The sequence below is a fragment of the Xenopus tropicalis genome, chromosome 3 (assembly GCF_000004195.4).
Source record: "Xenopus tropicalis strain Nigerian chromosome 3, UCB_Xtro_10.0, whole genome shotgun sequence".
Lineage (NCBI taxonomy): Eukaryota > Metazoa > Chordata > Amphibia > Anura > Pipidae > Xenopus > Xenopus tropicalis.
Window position 1 is genome coordinate 14153900 of NC_030679.2, and position 22047 is coordinate 14175946.

General features: G+C 42.3%; 1 protein-coding gene across 1 annotated transcript in view; it reads right to left on the reverse strand.

The window, feature by feature from the left end:
- itk (IL2-inducible T cell kinase) overlaps window positions 1–22047 on the reverse strand; it is a 41108-nt gene that overhangs the window by 12798 nt on the left and 6263 nt on the right. The window contains exons 2-5 of the mRNA XM_031898682.1: window positions 16956–17060; window positions 16380–16458; window positions 14832–14960; window positions 164–204 (exon numbers count right to left, since the gene is read on the reverse strand). Coding sequence (XP_031754542.1) covers window positions 164–204; window positions 14832–14960; window positions 16380–16458; window positions 16956–17060 — 354 coding nt within the window. The remainder of the gene's footprint in view (window positions 1–163; window positions 205–14831; window positions 14961–16379; window positions 16459–16955; window positions 17061–22047) is intronic.

Consider the following 22047-nt stretch of genomic DNA (forward strand, 5'->3'; position numbering starts at 1 on the left):
CAGGTTACTTTCATTTGCAATGTACTAGGGGTGAAAGTGTATCTGTTCCCATGGGGGACTCAGCCCTGTGCACTCCTATTTCCCCGTGAGTTATATGGATAATTAGACATAAATACATAGATCGTAGATAGATAGATAGATAGATAGATACCAGTATACATACCATGTTGTCATTGGGTGTGGGGGGCAGAGGCTTCTTTGAGACTGCAAGGAAAACATATAGAGTGTTACATAAAGCTAAGTACAGGGATTTCTTAATAATAATTATAATAATAATAATAGCTATAATGGAAGAGTTAATAAAAAAGTGCAAAGTTCACTTCCCAGCATGGCTGTATATACACTTTCTTCTAACTGCCTGGGGATGGGCAAACTACTTGCTGGGAGTTGTAGTTCTACCTCTGGCGTGGTGCAGGTAGCCCATTCCTGCTTTAACACTTGCATGTATAATACATTTAGGGTAATCTTTAAAATGGGAAGTTTACACACAGCGAGCAATAGTCAGCTGCACGTGTGAACGTGATAGGGACATAAGATTATAAGCTTCTCTGGGGCAGGGACTGATGGGAATGTGATAGGGACCGTAGATTGTAAGCTCCACTGATGGGTACAGTATGTAACAGGGACCTTAGATTGTAAGCTCCACTGGGGCAGGGACTGATGGGAATGTGATAGGGACATAAGATTGTAAGCTTCACTGGGTCAGGGACTGATGGGAATGTGATAGGGACCTTAGATTGTAAGCTCCACTGGGGTAGGGACTGATGGAAATATAACGTAGACCTTAGACTGTAAGCTCCACTGGGGTAGGGACTCATGGAAATGTGATAGGGACCTTAGATTGGATTTTAAGCTCCACTGAGGCAGGGACTGATGGGAATGTGACAGGGACCTTAGATTGTAAGCTCCACTGGGGCAGGGACTGATGGGAATGTGACAGGGACCTTAGATTGTAAGCTCCACTGGGGCAGGGACTGATGGGAATGTGATAGGGACCTTAGATTGTAAGCTCTACTGGGGCAGGGACTGATGGGTATATCACACAGTGTAACATTCAGGGCAGAGAGTGAGAGGAGGGAGGTTAAAGACCAGTGTTAGGGTGTGTGTAAAGGTGGCTATACACAGGAAGATTAGCTCATTTGGCGAGGTCGCCAAGTGAGCGGATCTTCTCGCGATATGCTCACCTACCAGGCCCCCTAGGGCATATTCTAGATGTGGCCTTACAAGCGCTCTGTAAAGTGGAAGGATAACCCGGAGGGGGTCCTGCGAATCAATGCCCCTTTTATTACAGCTCAAAACCTTGCTTGCCCTTGCAGCCGCTGCCTGGCATTGCTTGCTACAGCCAAGTTTATTATCTACAACAGTGATCCCCGACCAGTGGCTCATAAACAACATGTTGTTCACCAACCCCTTGGATGTTGCTCCCAGTGTCCCCAAAGCAGGCGATTATTTTTCAGTTCCTTGCTTGGTGGCAAGTTTTGGTTGCATATAAACAAGATGTACTACCAAAGTCTCCTATAAGCTGATAGTCTGCATAGAGGTTAATATAGATAAATGGACGGCACTCACTTCACAGTCAAAAAGACTATATTGTCTTTTTGACTGTGAAGTGAGTGCCCTCCATTTATCTATATTTATTATATGTTTTACCCATAGGAGTGAGCACCTAATATGTAATTTTCTGACATTGGCACCTTCACCACAAGGAAAGCGGATACGCTAGCTTATACACAGGCTGAGGTCAATGAGATAATTTCCAGGTTTTCCTCTAAAGGTGGCCATACACGAGCAGATCCGCTCGCTTGGCGATGTCGCCAAGCGAGCGGATCTTCCCCCGATATCCCCACCTATGGGTGGGCGATATCGGGGACCATTTAGGTAAAAAAAATAATAATCCGATCGTTTGGCCCTGGGGCCAGACGATCGGATTATGTGGGCGGCAATGGGGCAGTCGGATCGGGGACCGCATCAACGAGCCGATGCGGTCCCCGATCCGACCAGATTTTCTAACCTGGCCGATCGAGATCTGGCCAATTTCAGGCCAGATATCGGTCGGCCAGGCCGATCTGCTCTCCCCATACACGGGCCGATTAGCTGCCGAATCGGTCCAAGGGACCGATATCGGCAGCTATAGTCGGCCCGTGTATGGCCACCTTTACTCTCTTAACTTTGAATCTGATTGACAGAAAGATTAGAATTTCTGTCTAAAAAGGAGGTCAATTTACAGCTGCTTTCGGATACTCTTATTGAATATTTGAAGGTTTAAAGAATACAGAGAAGCCTACGGTTGGGTATTAAACCAACTGTTTATAAAGAGGATTCAACATACTGTAAAAATTGGGAGAAAATCCTTAATAAAAGTAGTCTTGACCTTATGACTTTGACTATAGAAGGGATACAAACAAAACTGACTAAACTAAGGGGTGATGTTAAAGAGGTGAAATCAAACACTATCAGCAACTCAGACTATCTCAATACCAGAATTCTGACGATTACATTTACCCTAGAATATGACAAGAAACAGGTACATTTTTTGGATGTTCTTGTTGAACTGGAAGGGGGTAATATCTGTACGGATGTATTTAGGAAACCAACTGATAGGATCACATACTTGAACCCTAAAAACTTTCATCCTCCTTCTACTACAGTAGGTCTTCCCTATAGTCGGTTATTGAGAGTGAAGCGAATTGTAAGCAAAGAAGACAAATTTGAAGTGAGAGCGGAGTAAATAATTACACACTTTAAAAGTATAGGCTATGATACAGATCTCTTGGAAAAGTCAAAAAGGAAAGTTGAGAGAACCTGTAGATCCGATTTATTTTCAAAGAAATTATCTAAAAAATCTAACAGATTACCTTTTGTTACCACATATTCTTCCCAGTCAGGATATGTGAAGGATATAATACATAAACACTGGCATCTTCTACTGATGATGGCGTACAAGTGAGCCACCAATCTGAGAGACCAATTACCGTATATACTCGAGTATAAGCCGATCCGAATATAAGCCGAGGTACCTAATTTTACCTAAAAAAACTGGAAAAACGTATTGACTCTGCTACGTTCTAAGTTTCAATAATCAATAATCTGGAGAAGTGATGGAAAAGTTAGCTAGTTAGTAATACTAAACATGTTTTGTTTTTGTTTTTTTCTTCGCTCAGGATATGTACCGGTATGCCTTTTTTTAAATGACACTGCTGCATAAAACTATAAATAAATGACCATTAAATGCATCAGCACAACACTGACGCTATGGGCAAAGTGCTATGGCCATTTGTGAAATAAAGTGAACTTCATCTTGTCCCAGCAATCCGCATGTGCAGGGCAGTAAGCGATAATTGTGCCGGTAGCGCTTAGGTCACCAAGTTCACGAAGCCGGCGCATGCACATTAGGAGCAGGCGCAAGGAGGAAGGGACATAAACATTTTTAAAATGGCGGCGTGAAAGATCGAACGGGAGATTCTTCGGATGGATGGCGCAACGATCCAGGAGCAGCTGGTGAGTTTTTAATGCGGCGGTTCAGGAGGGGGCCTGATGCTTTAAATAAAATATACCGATTTTTCACTTTTCTTCTCCTTTGACTGACGAACGCGAATGCCAGTATAACATGCGTTTTTAACTTCCCTGCTGCGCGCATGTGTGTGGGGCTTTAGAGGTGGTGCGGGTAGCCTGTCCTGTTGGCGGGGGCAGCAGCAACCACTTGGAGGGGGTCTGTTATTAGTTAACTACTCGAGTATAAGCCGAGATTGCTTTTTTCAGCACATTTTGTGTACTGAAAATCTCGGCTTATACTCGAGTATATACGGTAGTCCATGCTTTGAATGAACCAGCAAAAAAGCAAGGTACATGGTTAAGTGGCACTAAGGGGATGTATAAATGCGACAATTTTGTAGTCCATTCTGACAAGTTTCATCAAAGGGTATGAGATTAAGGACTATATCAAATGCCAATCTGATTTCGTTATCTACCGTATATCCTGAAATGTCCCTGTGGCAAGATATATGTGGGTGAAACTACTAGGACCTTGACAACAAGAATTGGTAAGCATAGAAGTGATGTTAGATTAGGTAAAAGTACATCTCCCATTGCCAGGCACTTTATGCAGGAGAAACATCAGGTGAGCCAATTGCGGTTCATGGGAATTGAAAGAGTGATGACCCCTATACGGGGTGGTGATAGGGAATTACTGTTAAAACGACGCAAGCTAAAATGGATTTACAAGTTAAATGCTCTCTCTCCAAATGGTTTAAATGAGGACAGAGAACTATCATTATTCTTCTGAACTTCTGTCTTGTTTATGATCTCTATTACCTCAGCTGTGTATGTGAGAGTTCAATATCATTCTGATGTTTTAATATATTTGTTATCTAATTTTACAGATGGCACATCCTTTCTAAATGGATTGGGGCATATTATGCTACTGGAACGGATCTTATGCACTATGAATTTTTATTGACACCATGGGGCTGATTTACTAATCCACGAATCCGAATGGGAAAAATTCGGATTGGAAAACGAACATTTTGCGACTTTTTTGTATTTTTTGCAACTTTTTCATAGCCATTACAAATTTCGTGAATTGTCGCGACTTTTTCATAGCCATTTTGACTTTCGTGAATTGTTGCGACTTTTTCATAGCCATTACAAATTTCGTGAATTGTCACGACTTTTTCATAGCCTTTACAAATTTCGTGAATTGTCGCAGCTTTTTCATAGCCATTTTGATTTTCGTGAATTGTCGCAACTTTTTCGTATTGATCACTCGAAAAAGTCGCAAAATACCGATCATTACCAAAAAAACGCATTCGGACACTTTTCGGACGTTCATGGATTAGTAAATGTGCCCCCATGTCTTTATCAATGCACTGGCACTTTATATTTATTTGATCAATGTGTATATTTTGAATGGTCCCTATGTATTTTTAGATACCCCATGCTTATTATGTGATATGCACTGTCACTTTGTCTATTAAGTATATAAATTCTGATTACTTCACTGAATAATGAATTCTTCTGAGAGATGGATTTAAATAATATATGGATTTTGAATGATATGGTGTGCATATTAGCAGTTCACCTATCAAGCCATGCTTATTTATTAATTTTATGTGTAATATTTAGTTCTCAGAATTTGCACTTTCACTTTTACCACTGTTCTTATTTCTAAGGATTTTATGCCTCTTACTAAGTAAATGATGTGCCATCATAATGCTATTTTTAAATATGTACGGTTTATTTTTATAAATATATACAATATTTTGTATATGTGCTATGTGAGATTAATGATGCTTTTCTTGATTAAAGACAACTTGTTGGTTGCTATGGTTGGTTGCTATGACCGGTTGCTATGATACGAGTTTGGTTAATATGCTGTAACGCTTTTCTGACCCAATTTGGAATAAACCCAGGCTAGTGGTAAATAGAGAGCATGGGTTACATTTGCGACACTTAATACAAAGGGGTGAGCCTCCGCTATATGGGAGAATCAGGATGGAGCGAGGGTGTAGTGGAACTACAACTAGCTGAGGTGTGGTGTGCAGGTGGTAAAAGATGGACGCCAGAGGATTCTTGCTGATCAACTATAGTACAATTTATTGAAAGGCACAACTTGATAGTGCAGCAGGGTATACTCACAGACACAGCAGTGTATGATGGTCACAGATAGTACAGCAGATGTGACCCTTTAGGCACAGAATAACCCACTTGGAGGATGCACAGAGGATTAGTTGACACCTGAGATATAGACCTTTCAGAAGGGAGTGTTCCGGCCGACTGTGGTCCAGGGGAGAGCTCCTAACACTGGTACCTGGCGTCTAATAAAACCGGTCCCTAAAGAACGACTACAGAGCCGGGGTGGACTAAACCCTTTGTTACAACTCCTGGTTGGGGCTATTGACTGCCCTTACTAAATAGTCTGACTACAATCACCTCTCCTAGAGGGTGCTATAATAAATCTGTCTGTGCTGGCTTAACCTCGTTCACGGGGCCCTGTCCCCGACTTAGCACTAGGGTAGGTGGTCCCCTAGGGTACAAATGGCTTCTGGGCCTATGTTCTGGTCCAGGCTCAGTTGGGATCTGTCCAGAACACAGCATGCGGCCAAAAGAGGAAGCCACTTCCTTGTACAAGACACTATATAGTCTGCCAAGGGGAGTGGTCAACCTGGGCTAAACCTATAGAGGGTAGCCTAATAACAGTAACCTGAGATCAGAGGGCTCTGCCCTATAACAATACAGATTAGATAAGAATAAGGGATAACACCATAGGGAGCTTAACCCTATGGGTCCCTACATTCACCCGGGGGAAAAATCCATTCCGACCCGGCAATGGCAAATAATATTAATTACACATTTCAAGCAATAACAGTAGTGCATTGATTTAGTGCAAAAATACAGTACCCATACATCCGTTTCTGATACCCTCTCCTGAGGAGTATCCGGTACATTGGATAGCTGTAAATGAAAATTTTAAGGCACAGAAATTTTTAACTGTTTCGTTACTAGTTACGTTTCTGTAAACCATTTACAATACATGAGTGTCACTATGGATCACTCAGGCACTTACTTATATAGATCCTTGAGATACCTTCTGGCTCTGCAACAGAGGTAAAACAGGCACAATACTTAGACATCTTGAGTCACCTTCCTGCCCCTAAACAGTGGTGCTCAGGTACACACTTAGGTATCCTTGATATACCACCTGTAACCTGCAACAGGGATATAACAGATACACTTACACATGAGGACGATCCTGCCTTCACTCAGGGGTCCCCAGGCACATGCTTGGCTGTAAAGAAACTGTTATTGGGCACAATTTAAACTGTAATACATCCCCACCCATCAACTTTATTAAGTCCAGGCCTTCCACCCTAACCCAGTGTTCATGAATCTCCCGACATGCACTCCGTAGGTGTGGATTAGGCAAAGGGTTCTACCCTTGGATGAGGTAGATGAAAATAGAAGTTGAAGTGGGATGGGGCGCAGCAGTCTTTGTTTGTTCACCCAACTGGTAACTTTACAGTCTCTCCTTGAGAGAGTTCCAACTTAAAAGAAAACAAGTCCACCACTGTGGACATAACTTGAAGAACTGGGTCACCCTATGGCGGCAAAAATACGGCAGTCTCTTTAGGGGTGCCCAAATATGGTGGGTAATCCCTTTAACAGCTAGGGAAATTCTACCCACCTCCCACCCGGGGGAAAATCCCATCAGGGAGGGGCATCCAGAACCGCATGGGGTTTTCCACCCACCTAATGGAGGTTGCGGTCAAACCTTGCCTTTGTTGCCTCGTAAGAGATGTAGTAGCCCGGATGGGGCTTGTCGATCTTGCCTCCACTGGGGAGGTCGGATAACAAAGAGAAATTTCGGTCCTCTTGATACTTGCCACAGGAGCGAACCCGGTGTTTGAGGACGGTCCGGCCAAACCACCACTCTCGGGCGATGTTTGCAAGGTAGTCCACATCCTGGTGGCGTCGCTGTGGGTTGGTGGTAAGCAAGCCCCCAAAGCCAATCTTCTCTCTACGGGTCAGCTCCCCGTAGATCCACTCATCAAGGTGCTTGTCCACCTCATCGTATACCCACTCGGGGGCATAAGGCATATAAAATTGCCAGAGTTCATAAACTTTAGAGTTTATCAGTCTCTGCACCCGGGAAACAGCCCGGTACTTTTCAGGGTCTGCACGGCCCGGAGCCACCCAGCAGGTCTCATCCTTACTGAAACTGTATGGAGGTGGTGGGGTATCCGGCATCCCAATGGCAGCCTCAGATTCCTGTGGGGGCAACTGTGGAGGAGTGGCTTCCTCTCCCTGAGGATCTCTCTCTATGGGGCGCCCGAACTCCATGGCACTCCAATTGGGTTTGGGGTATTTGCGCCTGGATTGTCCAGGTACTGGGATACCACCCGGTGATAATCCTCCACTAGCCCCATCTGGTGTGGTAGAACGGCCTCTGCCTAGCCTGGCAGAGAGCCCCAGCAATTGTAGCTGTTTCTCCACAGGGGTGACTTCAACCCCCACAGAACTGGCTGTAGATTTTGCCTTCCTGTTGTAGGGCCATATGGCCTCAGACACACTGTCCAGAACTTCTCCTGAGTGGTCGGAAGAGGACAGCAATATATCCCCAGATGATTCAGCCTGGGGTGGTGACACAATTTCCTTCGGTTCTGGGATAGGAATTGGGGTAGTAGGCCTCAGGGGGCTTGTACTGACTCTGAGGGGGGTCTCCACCCTCACTATGGGGTCGGTCCAGCATTTGTTGGTGCAGGCAGGGCAGCTGGCTCTCACATCCTGCAACGCCTTACTAACCTCCTGTCCACAGCACCCACAGTATGGCACTACCAGTTCCTCCCCTTCATCTCCGTACTCAACTCCAAAAGTGCCCAGCCACATATACCTTTTCTGTGGCGGCGGGCTATCAGTGCGGGTCGCCATCTTGGGACCAATGAAGTTATGGCTGCAGCCGCAGCAATGTAGTGCAAACCCCTGTTGTAAGATATCCCACACTGCAAGAGCCTCCTGTAGGCGTGCTCGGGGATCACTGGCTATTGTACAGGGTTTGGCAAGATAATTATTATTGGGTAGATCCGGATGCAGCCGCGATCCGGTCTAAGCACAGGCACAGTCCCAATAGCGTAGGCTGTGACGCTGGTATGTATTGATTTTCTGCTGTATATGTCGGTCGCAGCCGCAATCCGACTCTTTATGCAGATATGGGGTAACCCACAGCCGTGGGGTACTCACTGTTCTTGCGCACCTCGGTGCGATAGTACCCAGGCCGCAGCCGCTGGTCCTGGGTTGCGCAGGTATCCGTTCCAACTGCAGCCGCAGTGGCAGATAATTTCTGGCAAAGGTATTTGCAGGTGATTTTAGCGTGTTGGCAGCCGCGCAACACGTAGGCTCAGAAGCTTTTGAGGGAGCTCACCCACACGCGTCTCTTCTGCTCAAGTGAGAGGCACAAGATGGCCGCCGTGACGTCAATGTCACGGAAAATGGCCGCCAAATCTCACAAACAACCCGCCTCTCGCGGGATTTCGTAGCAAGAAGAGCGCCAAAATTATAAGGGCGGTGATTGACAGCTCCGCCAGCCAATGGGAGTAACGGGAGGAATCCTCAAGCCCGAACCCACGGCCAATTAGTTATCTGAGATTTCGATCAGGACTGCAGGCGCCTTTTGCCTAACGCGTCCGGCAGTGCCTGTCAGCAAGTTTTAAAGCAACACACACACTTTTTACTCAGCCCCTCAGGTAATGGCTCCGAAAATTTCAAAATAATTTTAACCCTTCGGGCCCCATACGTTGGGCGCCATAAATGTAACGCTTTTCTGACCCAATTTGGAATAAACCCAGGCTAGTGGTAAATAGAGAGCATGGGTTACATTTGCGACACTTAATACAAAGGGGTGAGCCTCCGCTATATGGGAGAATCAGGATGGAGCGAGGGTGTAGTGGAACTACAACTAGCTGAGGTGTGGTGTGCAGGTGGTAAAAGATGGACGCCAGAGGATTCTTGCTGATCAACTATAGTACAATTTATTGAAAGGCACAACTTGATAGTGCAGCAGGGTATACTCACAGACACAGCAGTGTATGATGGTCACAGATAGTACAGCAGATGTGACCCTTTAGGCACAGAATAACCCACTTGGAGGATGCACAGAGGATTAGTTGACACCTGAGATATAGACCTTTCAGAAGGGAGTGTTCCGGCCGACTGTGGTCCAGGGGAGAGCTCCTAACACTGGTACCTGGCGTCTAATAAAACCGGTCCCTAAAGAACGACTACAGAGCCGGGGTGGACTAAACCCTTTGTTACAACTCCTGGTTGGGGCTATTGACTGCCCTTACTAAATAGTCTGACTACAATCACCTCTCCTAGAGGGTGCTATAATAAATCTGTCTGTGCTGGCTTAACCTCGTTCACGGGGCCCTGTCCCCGACTTAGCACTAGGGTAGGTGGTCCCCTAGGGTACAAATGGCTTCTGGGCCTATGTTCTGGTCCAGGCTCAGTTGGGATCTGTCCAGAACACAGCATGCGGCCAAAAGAGGAAGCCACTTCCTTGTGCAAGACACTATATAGTCTGCCAAGGGGAGTGGTCAACCTGGGCTAAACCTATAGAGGGTAGCCTAATAACAGTAACCTGAGATCAGAGGGCTCTGCCCTATAACAATACAGATTAGATAAGAATAAGGGATAACACCATAGGGAGCTTAACCCTATGGGTCCCTACAATGCCAATAGTACCTGCTATATGTGTGAAATAATACGCCTATATGCGCATGCGTGAAACTGTGCGCCTATGTGTGTGCGCTAAATTACGTGAAAAGGCTGCGTTACTGTGCGGGAAAGTGTTCATGCGGAAATGACGTCGGCATACGTGACGTCACCTACCAGGAAGTAAGCCAGGGGCTTGTTGTGAGAGAAAAATTGGCGTTTAATGAGAGAGGGTATTTATGTCTTCCACATGAACTTTTGCATCAGGATTCCCCTTGAGAAAGGCTCTTTGCCGAAACGTTGGGGTAATTCTCATCTTTGGCAAGTGTATCCGCTAACCTGTGTGTCTCTTTTTGCTTATGCACATTTTGTGGTATGTATTATCTTATAACTTTATGTGTTATTTTCTGTAATTTTGTAATTAAAATTGATTGTTGTTAAACCCTCTGTATATTTTATAAAGGATTACTACTTTTTCAATACTACCACTGTGCTTGTGTGCAAACCCTTACTCTATTTGAAATTATTGTCTGCATAGAGGTTACCAAATAGCCAATCACAGCCTTTATTTGGCACCCACATTAACTTATGATGCTTGTGTTGCTTTTCTTTTCAAGCCTTTTTTTTAGGCTCACGAGCAAGAAAGGTTGGGGATCCCTGATCTACAAGAACTCCAAGGTCCTTCTCCATTAGGGATTTGCCTAGTGCAGTCCCATTAAGGGTATAAGTGGCTTGCATATTTTTACATCCCAGGTGCATGACTTTTACCCACATTAAATCTCATCTGCCACTTAGCTGCCTAGATTGTTAGATTGCTGAATCAACCCCTGACCTACCCACTAACACACCAATCATATCACATTGGAAAATGCTTACTCTCAAAGCTATCACTCTCCTATGGACACTACCAGTTCCTCTCTAGTTGTAAAAGATGGTTCAGATTACATCAGCAAGTTCCCAGTGCTAGTATACATAACAGCGGCCCCCTGTGTAATCTAGGCACTGGTCCCATAACACAATGAATAAAACTCTGTGGGACAAAACACACTCTCGTTTATCATACTTATGAATGTTCCTAAATGAGGATGTATTTATGAATAGAGCTGTTTAACCATCACCGCTGCCTTGGTGTCCCATTGAGTGCGTGCCACATGGTACTTTGATTCTGTGTTTCTCCCTGTGCTGTGGGTCTGGGGCATTGAACGGAGTAAACATTTCTAGTGAAGGGCTTGGGCACCTGAGCCCTCTATTTCATCTGGTGAGCTTGTTTCCATATTTATAAATTGTTTAAAATTGTAACTGGTAGCCAACAAGTTCCTTTATATACATAAAAAAGCTGTTTTAACCTAAGATAGGTTGGGAGCCTCCTTTTGGTATAGTAGCAAGTTCCTAAATGGTCTACACTTGTAACATCAACCTTAATTTTACCATCAGATAGAATAGGAAAGCAGACCATCACAAAGCAAAAGCACTCATAGGTGTTGATGCTGAAGGTAACTATACAAAGTAGTGGGAAGTGAGAGAGAGGAAGAAAAATAGATGGTATCTGTGGTTTAGGAATGTGGTGAGAATGGGGGACAAACACAACTAGAAGCTAGGTGTATAAACTGACTTACTATAGGGAACACTTGTGTGTTGCAAAAACAACCCCCAGGATATCAGTTTTTGCTGTCGAGTCTAGTAACTTTCTTTTTACAAAGTTACATAGTTACGCTGGGTTAAAAAAAGACCAATGTCCATCAAGTTCAACCCTTCCAAGCAAACCCAGCACATACAAACCTATACTTACCTATCTGTACACTCACATACAGACCCATACTGACCTATCTATCCACTCACATACAGACCCACACTGACCTATCTATCCACTCACATACAGACCCACACTGACCTATCTATCCACTCACATACAGACCCATACTGACCTATCTATCCACTCACATACAGAGCCATACTGACCTATCTATCCACTCACATACAGACCCATACTGACCTATCTATACACTCACATACAGACCCACACTGACCTATCTATCCACTCACATACAGACCCATACTGACCCATCTATCCACTCACATACAGACCCACACTGACCTATCTATCCACTCACATACAGACCCACACTGACCCATCTATCCACTCACATACAGACCCACACTGACCCATCTATCCACTCACATACAGACCCATACTGACCTATCTATCCACTCACATACAGACCCACACTGACCTATCTATCCACTCACATACAGACCCATACTGACCTATCTATCCACTCACATACAGACCCACACTGACCCATCTATACACTCACATACAGACCCATACTGACCTATCTATCCACTCACATACAGACCCACACTGACCCATCTATCCACTCACATACAGACCCACACTGACCCACTCACATACAGACCCACACTGACCCATCTATCCACTCACATACAGACCCATACTGACCTATCTATCCCCTCCCATACAGACCCATACTGACCTATCTATCCCCTCCCATACAGACCCATACTGACCTATCTATCCACTCACATACAGACCCACACTGACCCATCTATCCACTCACATACAGACCCACACTGACCTATCTATCCACTCACATACAGACCCACACTGACCTATCTATCCACTCACATACAGACCCATACTGACCTATCTTTACACTCACATACAGACCCATACTGACCTATCTATACACTCACATACAGACCCATACTGACCCATCTATCCACTCACATACAGACCCATACTGACCCATCTATCCACTCACATAACTGACCTATCTATACACTCCCATACATAGATCATATATACCAATAGCCTTGGATACAATGCTTGTTCAAGAACTCATCCAGGTCCCTCTTATAGGCATTAACAGAATCTGCCATTACAGCATCACTAGGAAGGGCATTCCCCAACCTCACTGCCCTCACCGTGAAAACCATCTACGCTACTTCAAATGAAAGTTTTATGGGAGAAAAGGACACCCCCTATCTGTCTATAACCCCCTCTAATATACAGACTAATCATGTTTTCCAGAGAAAACAATAAACCATTAAAGGGGTGGTTCACCTTTAAGTTGCTCTTAGTATGCTATAGAATGCCCTGTTCATAGCAACTTAGCAATTCGGTCTTCATTATCTATTTTTTATAGTTTCTAAATTATTTTCCAGCTTTCAAATTAGGGTCACTAACCCCAGAATCCAAAAAACTATTGCACTGTAAAGTTACAAACTTTATTATTATTGTTACTTTTTATTTATTATCTTTTTATTATTTTATTCATTCTCATTTTCATATTCAAGTCTCTCACTGACTAGTTGCTAAGATAAACAAGACCTGAAGTTCCAATGCGGAGAGCTGCTTAACTAAATAAACTAACTAAATAACTGAAAATAAAAACCACAAAAATTAAAAAACGAAAACTAGTTGCAAAATGTCTATCAATATCTATGTCATACTAAAAGGTAATCTAAAGATCAACAAACCCTTTAGTGGAGTAATGTAGTAGGTATATTTTGGCCCTTATAATTTAAAATATTGTATTTCAACACCACAGGTATGATACATTCTTGCCAACCTGATATAACCTAGTCCTACTTCCATGCCAAAAAGGCCTGGACATTTTGCCGACAGGCTTATGTAATAAGATGCAAACATTGTGCCCCCTTCCAGCAATCCATATAAACTAATCTCTCATTTGGTTTAAAAGTTCCAGTTGTCCCAGAAGCTTGTTCAGTAGCTTAGGAGACATTGGGCACTCATATACAAATATGGGGCAATGTGCAAAGTACAAAAAAATGTGGTGCAAAGCGCCATATTTTTGCCTACTGTAAATATCATCCACTTACAATGCAGCTTGCGCCTGTAATATAAAAGATGGCACATGGGTTTCCTGTACCCTTACCAGCATGCCATTCTGCAGGGGCAAGTTTCATTCAGAGCCTTATATGTCTTACATAAGCTCACTGTACTCTGCACTAAATGTGAATGCCAAGGTAGAACTGGTGCAGGGGCATTGCTCAGATATAATGTACTGTACATGATACACTTTGATGGACAGGATGTGCAGCCTGTTATAGAGCTCTGATAGGATCAACTGCTGTAAATATTCCTCACCACAATCAGATAAAAGAGGACATATGGAGTCATTACATCAGTGCTTATAAAAAGAGATAAACTGATTCTGACGTTCCTGTATAGAGACCAGACATTGTACAGTATATATACAAAAGCCGTAGTCAACGTATATTCTAATGGGTCATGGTGATATGACCAGTGGGATTGGGAGAAACATGAAACACGGAGGATGGTTCACAGAGAGAGTCTCCCTGGGGCACAATTAAAGGAAATATATAGTTTAAAAACATGTATTTTACCATCCCACTATACACCCCTTAATGGGATAATCACATGGGTTCCCTTATATTAAGCAACCACCAGTGATTAGAATTTTGTACCACAGACTCCGGACTGCCGTGTAAAAGAGCTCACTTATTGGAAGACTTAACATTGAAGGTAACCACAAGTGTGCATCGTTTGCCAATAATAACAATGCATGCTATAACAGGCAAGACACACAGCATAACAAGACAGAGGGAAGGACATCACTCACCATCTTTGCTCCTGTCGTACAAGGCACAGCCGGTGGCCATTTTCTCTGTCTGGAAGCAACATCTCCATCTCCCTTCCAACCAGAAGTTGGAGTGATATTTAGCCACAAGAAAGTCATTGTCTTTGGTCTCTGCAGAGAGAAAGTGGACACTGAGAGACATTTATGGCCCCCAAACATTTAAAAATAAGAACACTTAAGCCCACACTCTGATCCACTAGGAACACCCAGTTACTTGTAGACACATGCTTTGATCTACCAGAATCTCCCAAGGGTGGCCAGCCCCACAGTTCAGGACACTCTGATTACCTGGTAGATCAGTGTGTTGCCAGCTTTAGTCACACAAGTCATTGCCTATGGCTGGTGTTTAGAGGTGACAAAGTATGGCATTGCGGGGAGATTAGTTGCCCGCGACAACAAAGATTTGTCTCGGGCGACTAATCTCCCCGTGTACCACTGCCTTAAGAGTGTATCTCTTTATCTGCAAATTTGTTATCTAGAAGCTAGGGACCTAGGGGTTTGCAGACACAGGGTTTTCTTTTATAATTTGCATCATCATTTCTTAAAGGGGACATGTCACCCTAAGAAATAATTACAAATTGTTTTCTATTGTGTTTGTCAAGCAAAATAAACTTTAGTTACACTATATCAATTTTTTTTAAACTTATTTCCTTCAGCACTGGAATTCACCATTGCAGAAAACAGGCAGGCTCCATTTTGTGGACACTGTTATTAAGGCAAGCTGTGCATTCTTCCTGTGCCACTATGGGGGTACCTGATGCCCAAGTCCATGCACTGGTTACACAATTAGATGGTGAGGAGGGAAGGGGAATGTGAGGAGTGCAGTGACATCTACGAAGTTCTGAATTGAAAGTGAAAGTAACTGTCTGCCCCACCCCTATGCCTAAGGCATAGAGGAGGGTCAGGCAATATATGATTGACAGCTGGGACTTTTAAATGCTTATATAATGGGTATAGATGTGTTAATAAAAAAATGACTTTTGGTTACATGTTTAATTTGAAAAGGGCTTTTATTATACAGTTTTTTATGTCTGGGTGACGGGTCCACTTTAAATACTAAATATTTAAAAAGCCCATTAGAATTGTTTTGTCATCATCCATTTAGATTAATGCAGCTTAGTTCCCATCCAGTAGAACAGGGACCCCCAACCTTTCTTACTTGTGAGCCACAGTCAAATGTAAAAAGACTTGGAGAGCAGCACAAGCATCATAAAACTTCATGGAGGTGCAAAATAGGGGCTAAGAATAGCTATTAGGTAGCCTCTATGCACCCTATCAGCTTACAGGGGGCTTTATTTGGTACTAAATCTTGTTTTTATTCAACCAAAACTTGCCACCAAGTCAGGAATTAAAAAAAAAATCTGGTTTGGGGGCACTGAGAGCAACATCCACTGGGTTGGTGAGCAGCATGTTGCCCCCGAGCCACTGGTTGGGAATCACTGCAGTAGAAGGATCAGTTTTATTATCACACACAGAAAACAAACAGCTTGGCTGAATAGGACTCAATAGGAAATACCAAAGTCGTGTTACCTTCTTTCAGTGCCAGCACCCACTTTTGACGACTCTCTCTGTCAGGAGCAAAGACGTACAGAAAATAATCATGGATAACCTGAAAAGAGAAATAAGGGTCTAAGAATACCCAATGTGGATAGGTTCCTGCCGGTTAATACCATTATAATGTTATGGTGCATGAGACAGGGCACTTGTCATGCTTATTTGGCTAAAGGCCATCTGTCTCCCAACTCAGTTCCAGATTTCCAATACAGTTCAATGAGTTTTCTCAATGAATTTAATTTGGATCATTGTCCTTTTTAATCACCAAATAAATGTATGTATTAGTGCTAAAATTAGTGGAAAATTTCCAACCTGGACACACACTTACCTGCCTGTTCTCAACCTAGGCCTGACCCTGCCCGAGGTTGGGAAAAAAATTCCACCACCCCATTGATGATGAGGGAGCCCAGCTGCAGCAGGGCAAGTACAACCCGCACAGGACTTGGATGTGGTGGCCTAATTGTCAGCCGCCAGTAAACCCGCAGGTCAGATGTGTTTTTCGGATTAGCCCGCACATAATTAGAATGTATGTATATATCTTATTTGCCTTACCTGAAATGGGTATTTGTTCCTGCAAGCAATGCTGAGATCAGTGGTAACAATCTCGACACATTTAATCCGAGCCAAGTCAATGGAGCCACGGAGAGCACGTATTTTCTGAAAAGGAGGGAACAGTAGTTAAGTGAATGTAAAGAAAGATACTGAGTGTAGCGGGTACTGTACATTATGAGAAATGTATATATGAAGGAACTGGTAAGGCCCACTGATAACATTAGCGTCAACACATTTTTTTTACTAGCCAATACAATAATAACCAGGACCAATCAATATTCCATTGTTTTTCACACTCTCTTGTTGGCCAAGCCCTCACGTATTTTTAACCATTATCCAAAATTTGTCTTAAGGTGGAATCAGTTTTTAAAATGGTACAATTTTTATCGACAATTTTCTTTATTTCTTCGTACTGTGGACTGAAGTAAGAATACATGATTATCATGTATTCTTACCTTCAGTCCACAGTACAATTAAATATACAGATTTTCTTTTGAAAATGTACCTATTTATACTTCATTGCTTTCACAAATCTTTATGTGCATGCAAAGTCCAGGCATTTTATCTTGTTTCAATGGAAAAAAAAACCCAACAAAATTTAATTAAAAAAACAAAACTTATGCTGAAATGACCTTCAGAGGAAGAATGTTCATTAGCACAATGTCTAACTAATCAAAACTTTGGATGTCAAACATATTTGTTCATGTAATAGATATATAAACCAATTCCACAATCCCCTTCAATAGGAACTTTTTGTCCACTTCATAGGTCTAGGATTGTGGTTTACAGACTTAACCAGTTCAAGACCCTTTTTGAGGTCAAAGACTTGTTTAGGGTGCCCGTAGCCCAAATATACACCTAAACCCAGATCTCCTAGGTACCCCAGGTTTGAGGTCAACCTGTCCATCATATGCAATTCTGAAACTGAGAAAAGTCACACCTTTCTCCAACTTCTTTTTAGATGTGGTCATTCAAGCCATCATTTAAAACTGACAATTTTTATTAGTTTTATTATCCATGTTGCGTTACATTGTTAGCAAGTTATTCATTACAATATTCTGCATTACTACAGTCATTATTGATTGGTAGCATGAGTGGCAGGAGATTATTGTAAGGCAATGAGCACATGGAAAGAGAAGGAGAATGAAAAGAAAAAGAGAATAAAAAAAGGGGGAGGGAGGAAAGTAAAAAAGAGGAGTAAGTATGAAGACATGAAATTATAACTATTTACAGTAAAGGACGATGTTATAGTGGCTGGGACCTTTTGATTTGGTGAAACAGGGGGTATCTCTTGTTATATTATAGTTAGCAATATGACTCTATGATTAGGCTCTAATAGCCATAAACAGCTGAGGGTCATTTTCAAGCAGTAGCCAGGGCATCCAAATTTTGCCGTATGCTTCCATGTCATTCTGTAACATATATGAAAGTTTTTCATTGGTGTCAAGCCATCATTTAAACCCAGAGATAGGCAATGTGTCCATTTGTGTCATTGGATGACCCTTTGCCAAGGTTGACAGATGTAAGCATTGGATAGAACTAACTGATATGTCAGGTTTCTTCAGTAGAAGGAAATATCTTTTAAAAATGTGTAACCATTCATGTTCCAGCGTGCAGTAGGTAGAAGCCCTGAAAGTGACAGGAAATAAGTATCTCTGCCAAACTGAAGAAAATGTCTCTACCGCTTACCATCTAGACTAGAGTAAGGTGTTATGAACATCTTTATTTTAAGAAATATTTACAATTTCATAATGAGCTTTGAATATGAACCTATTTTTGTGGCAATGACAAAATGCAGTATTTTCTTTTCCCTTTTCTCCTAGGCCCAAACCCTTTTCCTACTTAATGGTCTTCTAGTAGAAATGGGATTCCTTCCCAACTTTATGTTCTCATGTCCCTCCTCCACTTCTTAATTCTGCTCAGTGCCTGCCCTCTTCCTGCTCTCCTCTGGGTATTGGGAAAGCTTTACCCTTTAACTACTCTACTCATTTAATTGATTAGGGCACCTTGTTCACTTTTACAAATCTGAGGTTATTTAACCATAGTTTTCTAGCTGGCATGCTAAGCCTTGTCTATACTGCTAAGACATTCGAAAAGCTTGTATATCACTGAATAAAGAAACAGTGAAATTCAAGTGCAGCCATTCACAGTGTGGGCGAATGAAAGCTCCCCTGTTGGGTGGCCCTGCTGTAAGGCTTATGGACCACTATGGTCTTTTCAAGCAGAACCAGATATAAAAGCACCTATCCCTGATAACTGTTCCATCCCTGCTATTTTGTATTTGTACAGCAGACAATTATGCCAGTAGGCAGTTACCAATTATTAATACATATGTTTGAACAACAGGGAAATGTGTATACCATAGATATCCCATTATCTATTCCAATAAATGGTAACAGGGAGGGGGTATTTTGATCATGGCTGATCATTTGGATTTTCACAGTGTAAAACTTGTAATGCTCTGACAGATTTGTATCAGGCAGGTTTGAAAATTGCAATTTATGCATCCCTCCCCTGGCAGGTTCCATTGGCCCCTGAGGGCCAAAAGATTGGATCAGCCCAGTTTGGCCCATAACAGGGGTAACAGGCAGTAATTGTTTACCCACTGATTGGCACCAGTTTGGAAAACGTAACTAATGATATATTGATTGAGAGTATTGTTACAGCCCTTCTTTGTATTAAAAAAAAATGGTCCCTGATGGTTTTGGGGAGAGGAATAAAATAATCAATCCCCCCATTGTGCATGTCAAAAACATACAACTAGAGAATTCTCTGGCATTATTTAATTCAATTACTAATCACTAAATACACTGATTTGATTAATGTGTGGCACTTAAAAGGATGTTATTTCACTAAATTTGGGTTCTTAAACTTGGTTTTAAGATCCGTGTTTTTGACACAGTGTGTAAGTGTGTGGCACAGGTGCATCAGCTTCTAAGAATGCTGCACTATATTTTTATATTGTGTTCTTTTATCTTGTTTTCACAAAAAATGTGAATTTTGAACTTTTAATTTTGAACTCGTTAATGGATGCCTAAATCTGTTGTCAGACACTAGGAAGTAAGTGAAAGAGCAGCGCAAAGGGAAACTTCTCCCACTCATACAATGAGAGGTGTAGAGCAAGGAGATAAGCACATTCATATCTTGTCAGGGCTTAAAATTCTATCACAAATATACCCAGTGTGTAACACTGAGTGGAACAAACATAGATATTCACACATACTGGTAAATCATATCGACGTCTCCATGTAAAGAAATGATTGCGGAAATTCACACAATCATACTAAATAAGGGATGTGTATTCATTGTAATGTCTGTGTGTGGCAAAAACTTTTTTACACTTCATTTTCACACCTTACAGTGTTTTGATAAAATCGTGTATATTACCACAGGAATTATTAAAGGCTTGTGATTCTTCATCCTGACTGTGTGACACCTCTATTTGCCTTAGATTTGTGAAAAAAAGCTAAAAAGGCTAAAAAGCAACTGCCCGGTGCTGTAATATTGCGTGAACAGAATTTACAAGGCTGCAGGCTGAGTTATACAGGGAACTCTGAGTATCACTCATGTATTATAAGGGATAATGTACCCCCTACTGTAAATGATAAGGATATTAGCAGTCACTGAGGGGTTCTGTGCCCATATAAAGGCACAAGGCTGCAGGCTGAGTTATACAGGGAACTCTGAGTATCACTCATGTATTATAAGGGATAATGTACCCCCTACTGTAAATGATAAGGATATTAGCAGTCACTGAGGGGTTCTGTGCCCATATAAAGGCACAAGGCTGCAGGCTGAGTTATACAGGGAACTCTGAGTATCACTCATGTATTATAAGGGATAATGTACCCCCTACTGTAAATGATAAGGATATTAGCAGACACTGAGGGGTTCTGTGACCATATAAAGGCACAAGGCTGCAGGCTGAGTTATACAGGGAACGCTGAGTATCACTCATATATTATAAGGGATAATATACCCCCAATTGTAAATTATAAGGATATTAGAAGTCACTGAGTGACTATAAAGGTACAAGGCTGCAGTCTGGTTGTTTTTTTACTTCTGAATTCAAATAAAACAAATTCCTTGCATGATATATTTATTAAAGCCTAACAGCTGCCAAACTTATTCTTATTAAAAAAGCCCACTTAGGGAAAAATGGCTCAATTAATGAGTTATTTTTCCCCGAAACCCAGCGTGATTGCTCGAGCTGAAATTCTCAATATATGTAAAAAATATAATTATACGTAATGCACCTGTATTCTGTTAGACATATTTTTTTTTATCTCTGATAAATATGAACTTTTTTTGTAAAAATGTCTTTGCTTCAAAAGCACTACTAATGTTTAAATGAATGAAATATGCGTAACGTGGTGTGACTGTAAGAGATAAAAGAAAAAGAAAGTACAAGAAAGATGTGCTTGACTGTGTACTTGCGTTACATCGTGTCTGCGCAGTTGTGTAAGGCTGCACATATGTATACATTGGCAGACATGAGCTTTTCCTTATAAAGAAACCACAACCCATGCATAATGGTGTAACTCAGATGAGACAGCCCCACCCTAACAAACATTAGGGTAGGGGACTACAATACAGTAGACCCCAAGATCTGGGTCCCCCTGTCCCCAAGTAATTATGGAGTGTGCTGCATGGTAGTAACTCACTGCATGATTATAAACCGAGAAACTTGGTTCTTGTGATGCCTTGTTGCCCAAACCTCTCCCTGGAATTTGTCTCTGCATGGATGTTCTGCCCTTTGGCCTCTGTTTATCACTTGTTCTGACCTGACCTTACCCTGAGTGTTCACGTCATTAAGCCCTCCTGCTACTGCATCCAGCCTTGTCCCACCCTTGAGTGCTGTGGCTAAAGGAGAAGACACATGGAGCTACTTAGTAGCAGTTACTTTTCATTTCTACTAAAGGCCAGAAAATACCCTGCCATAGACAATACTGAGAACTGCTCTGCTAAAACACATCAGTAAATGATCAGCATTGTCTATATTAGTAGCCATGACAAGTAGCTGTTACTAATATCTTTGTGTGTCTTTACCCGAAGTGCTACAGAGGCTGTTTCCTGCAACTGATTCCACTAG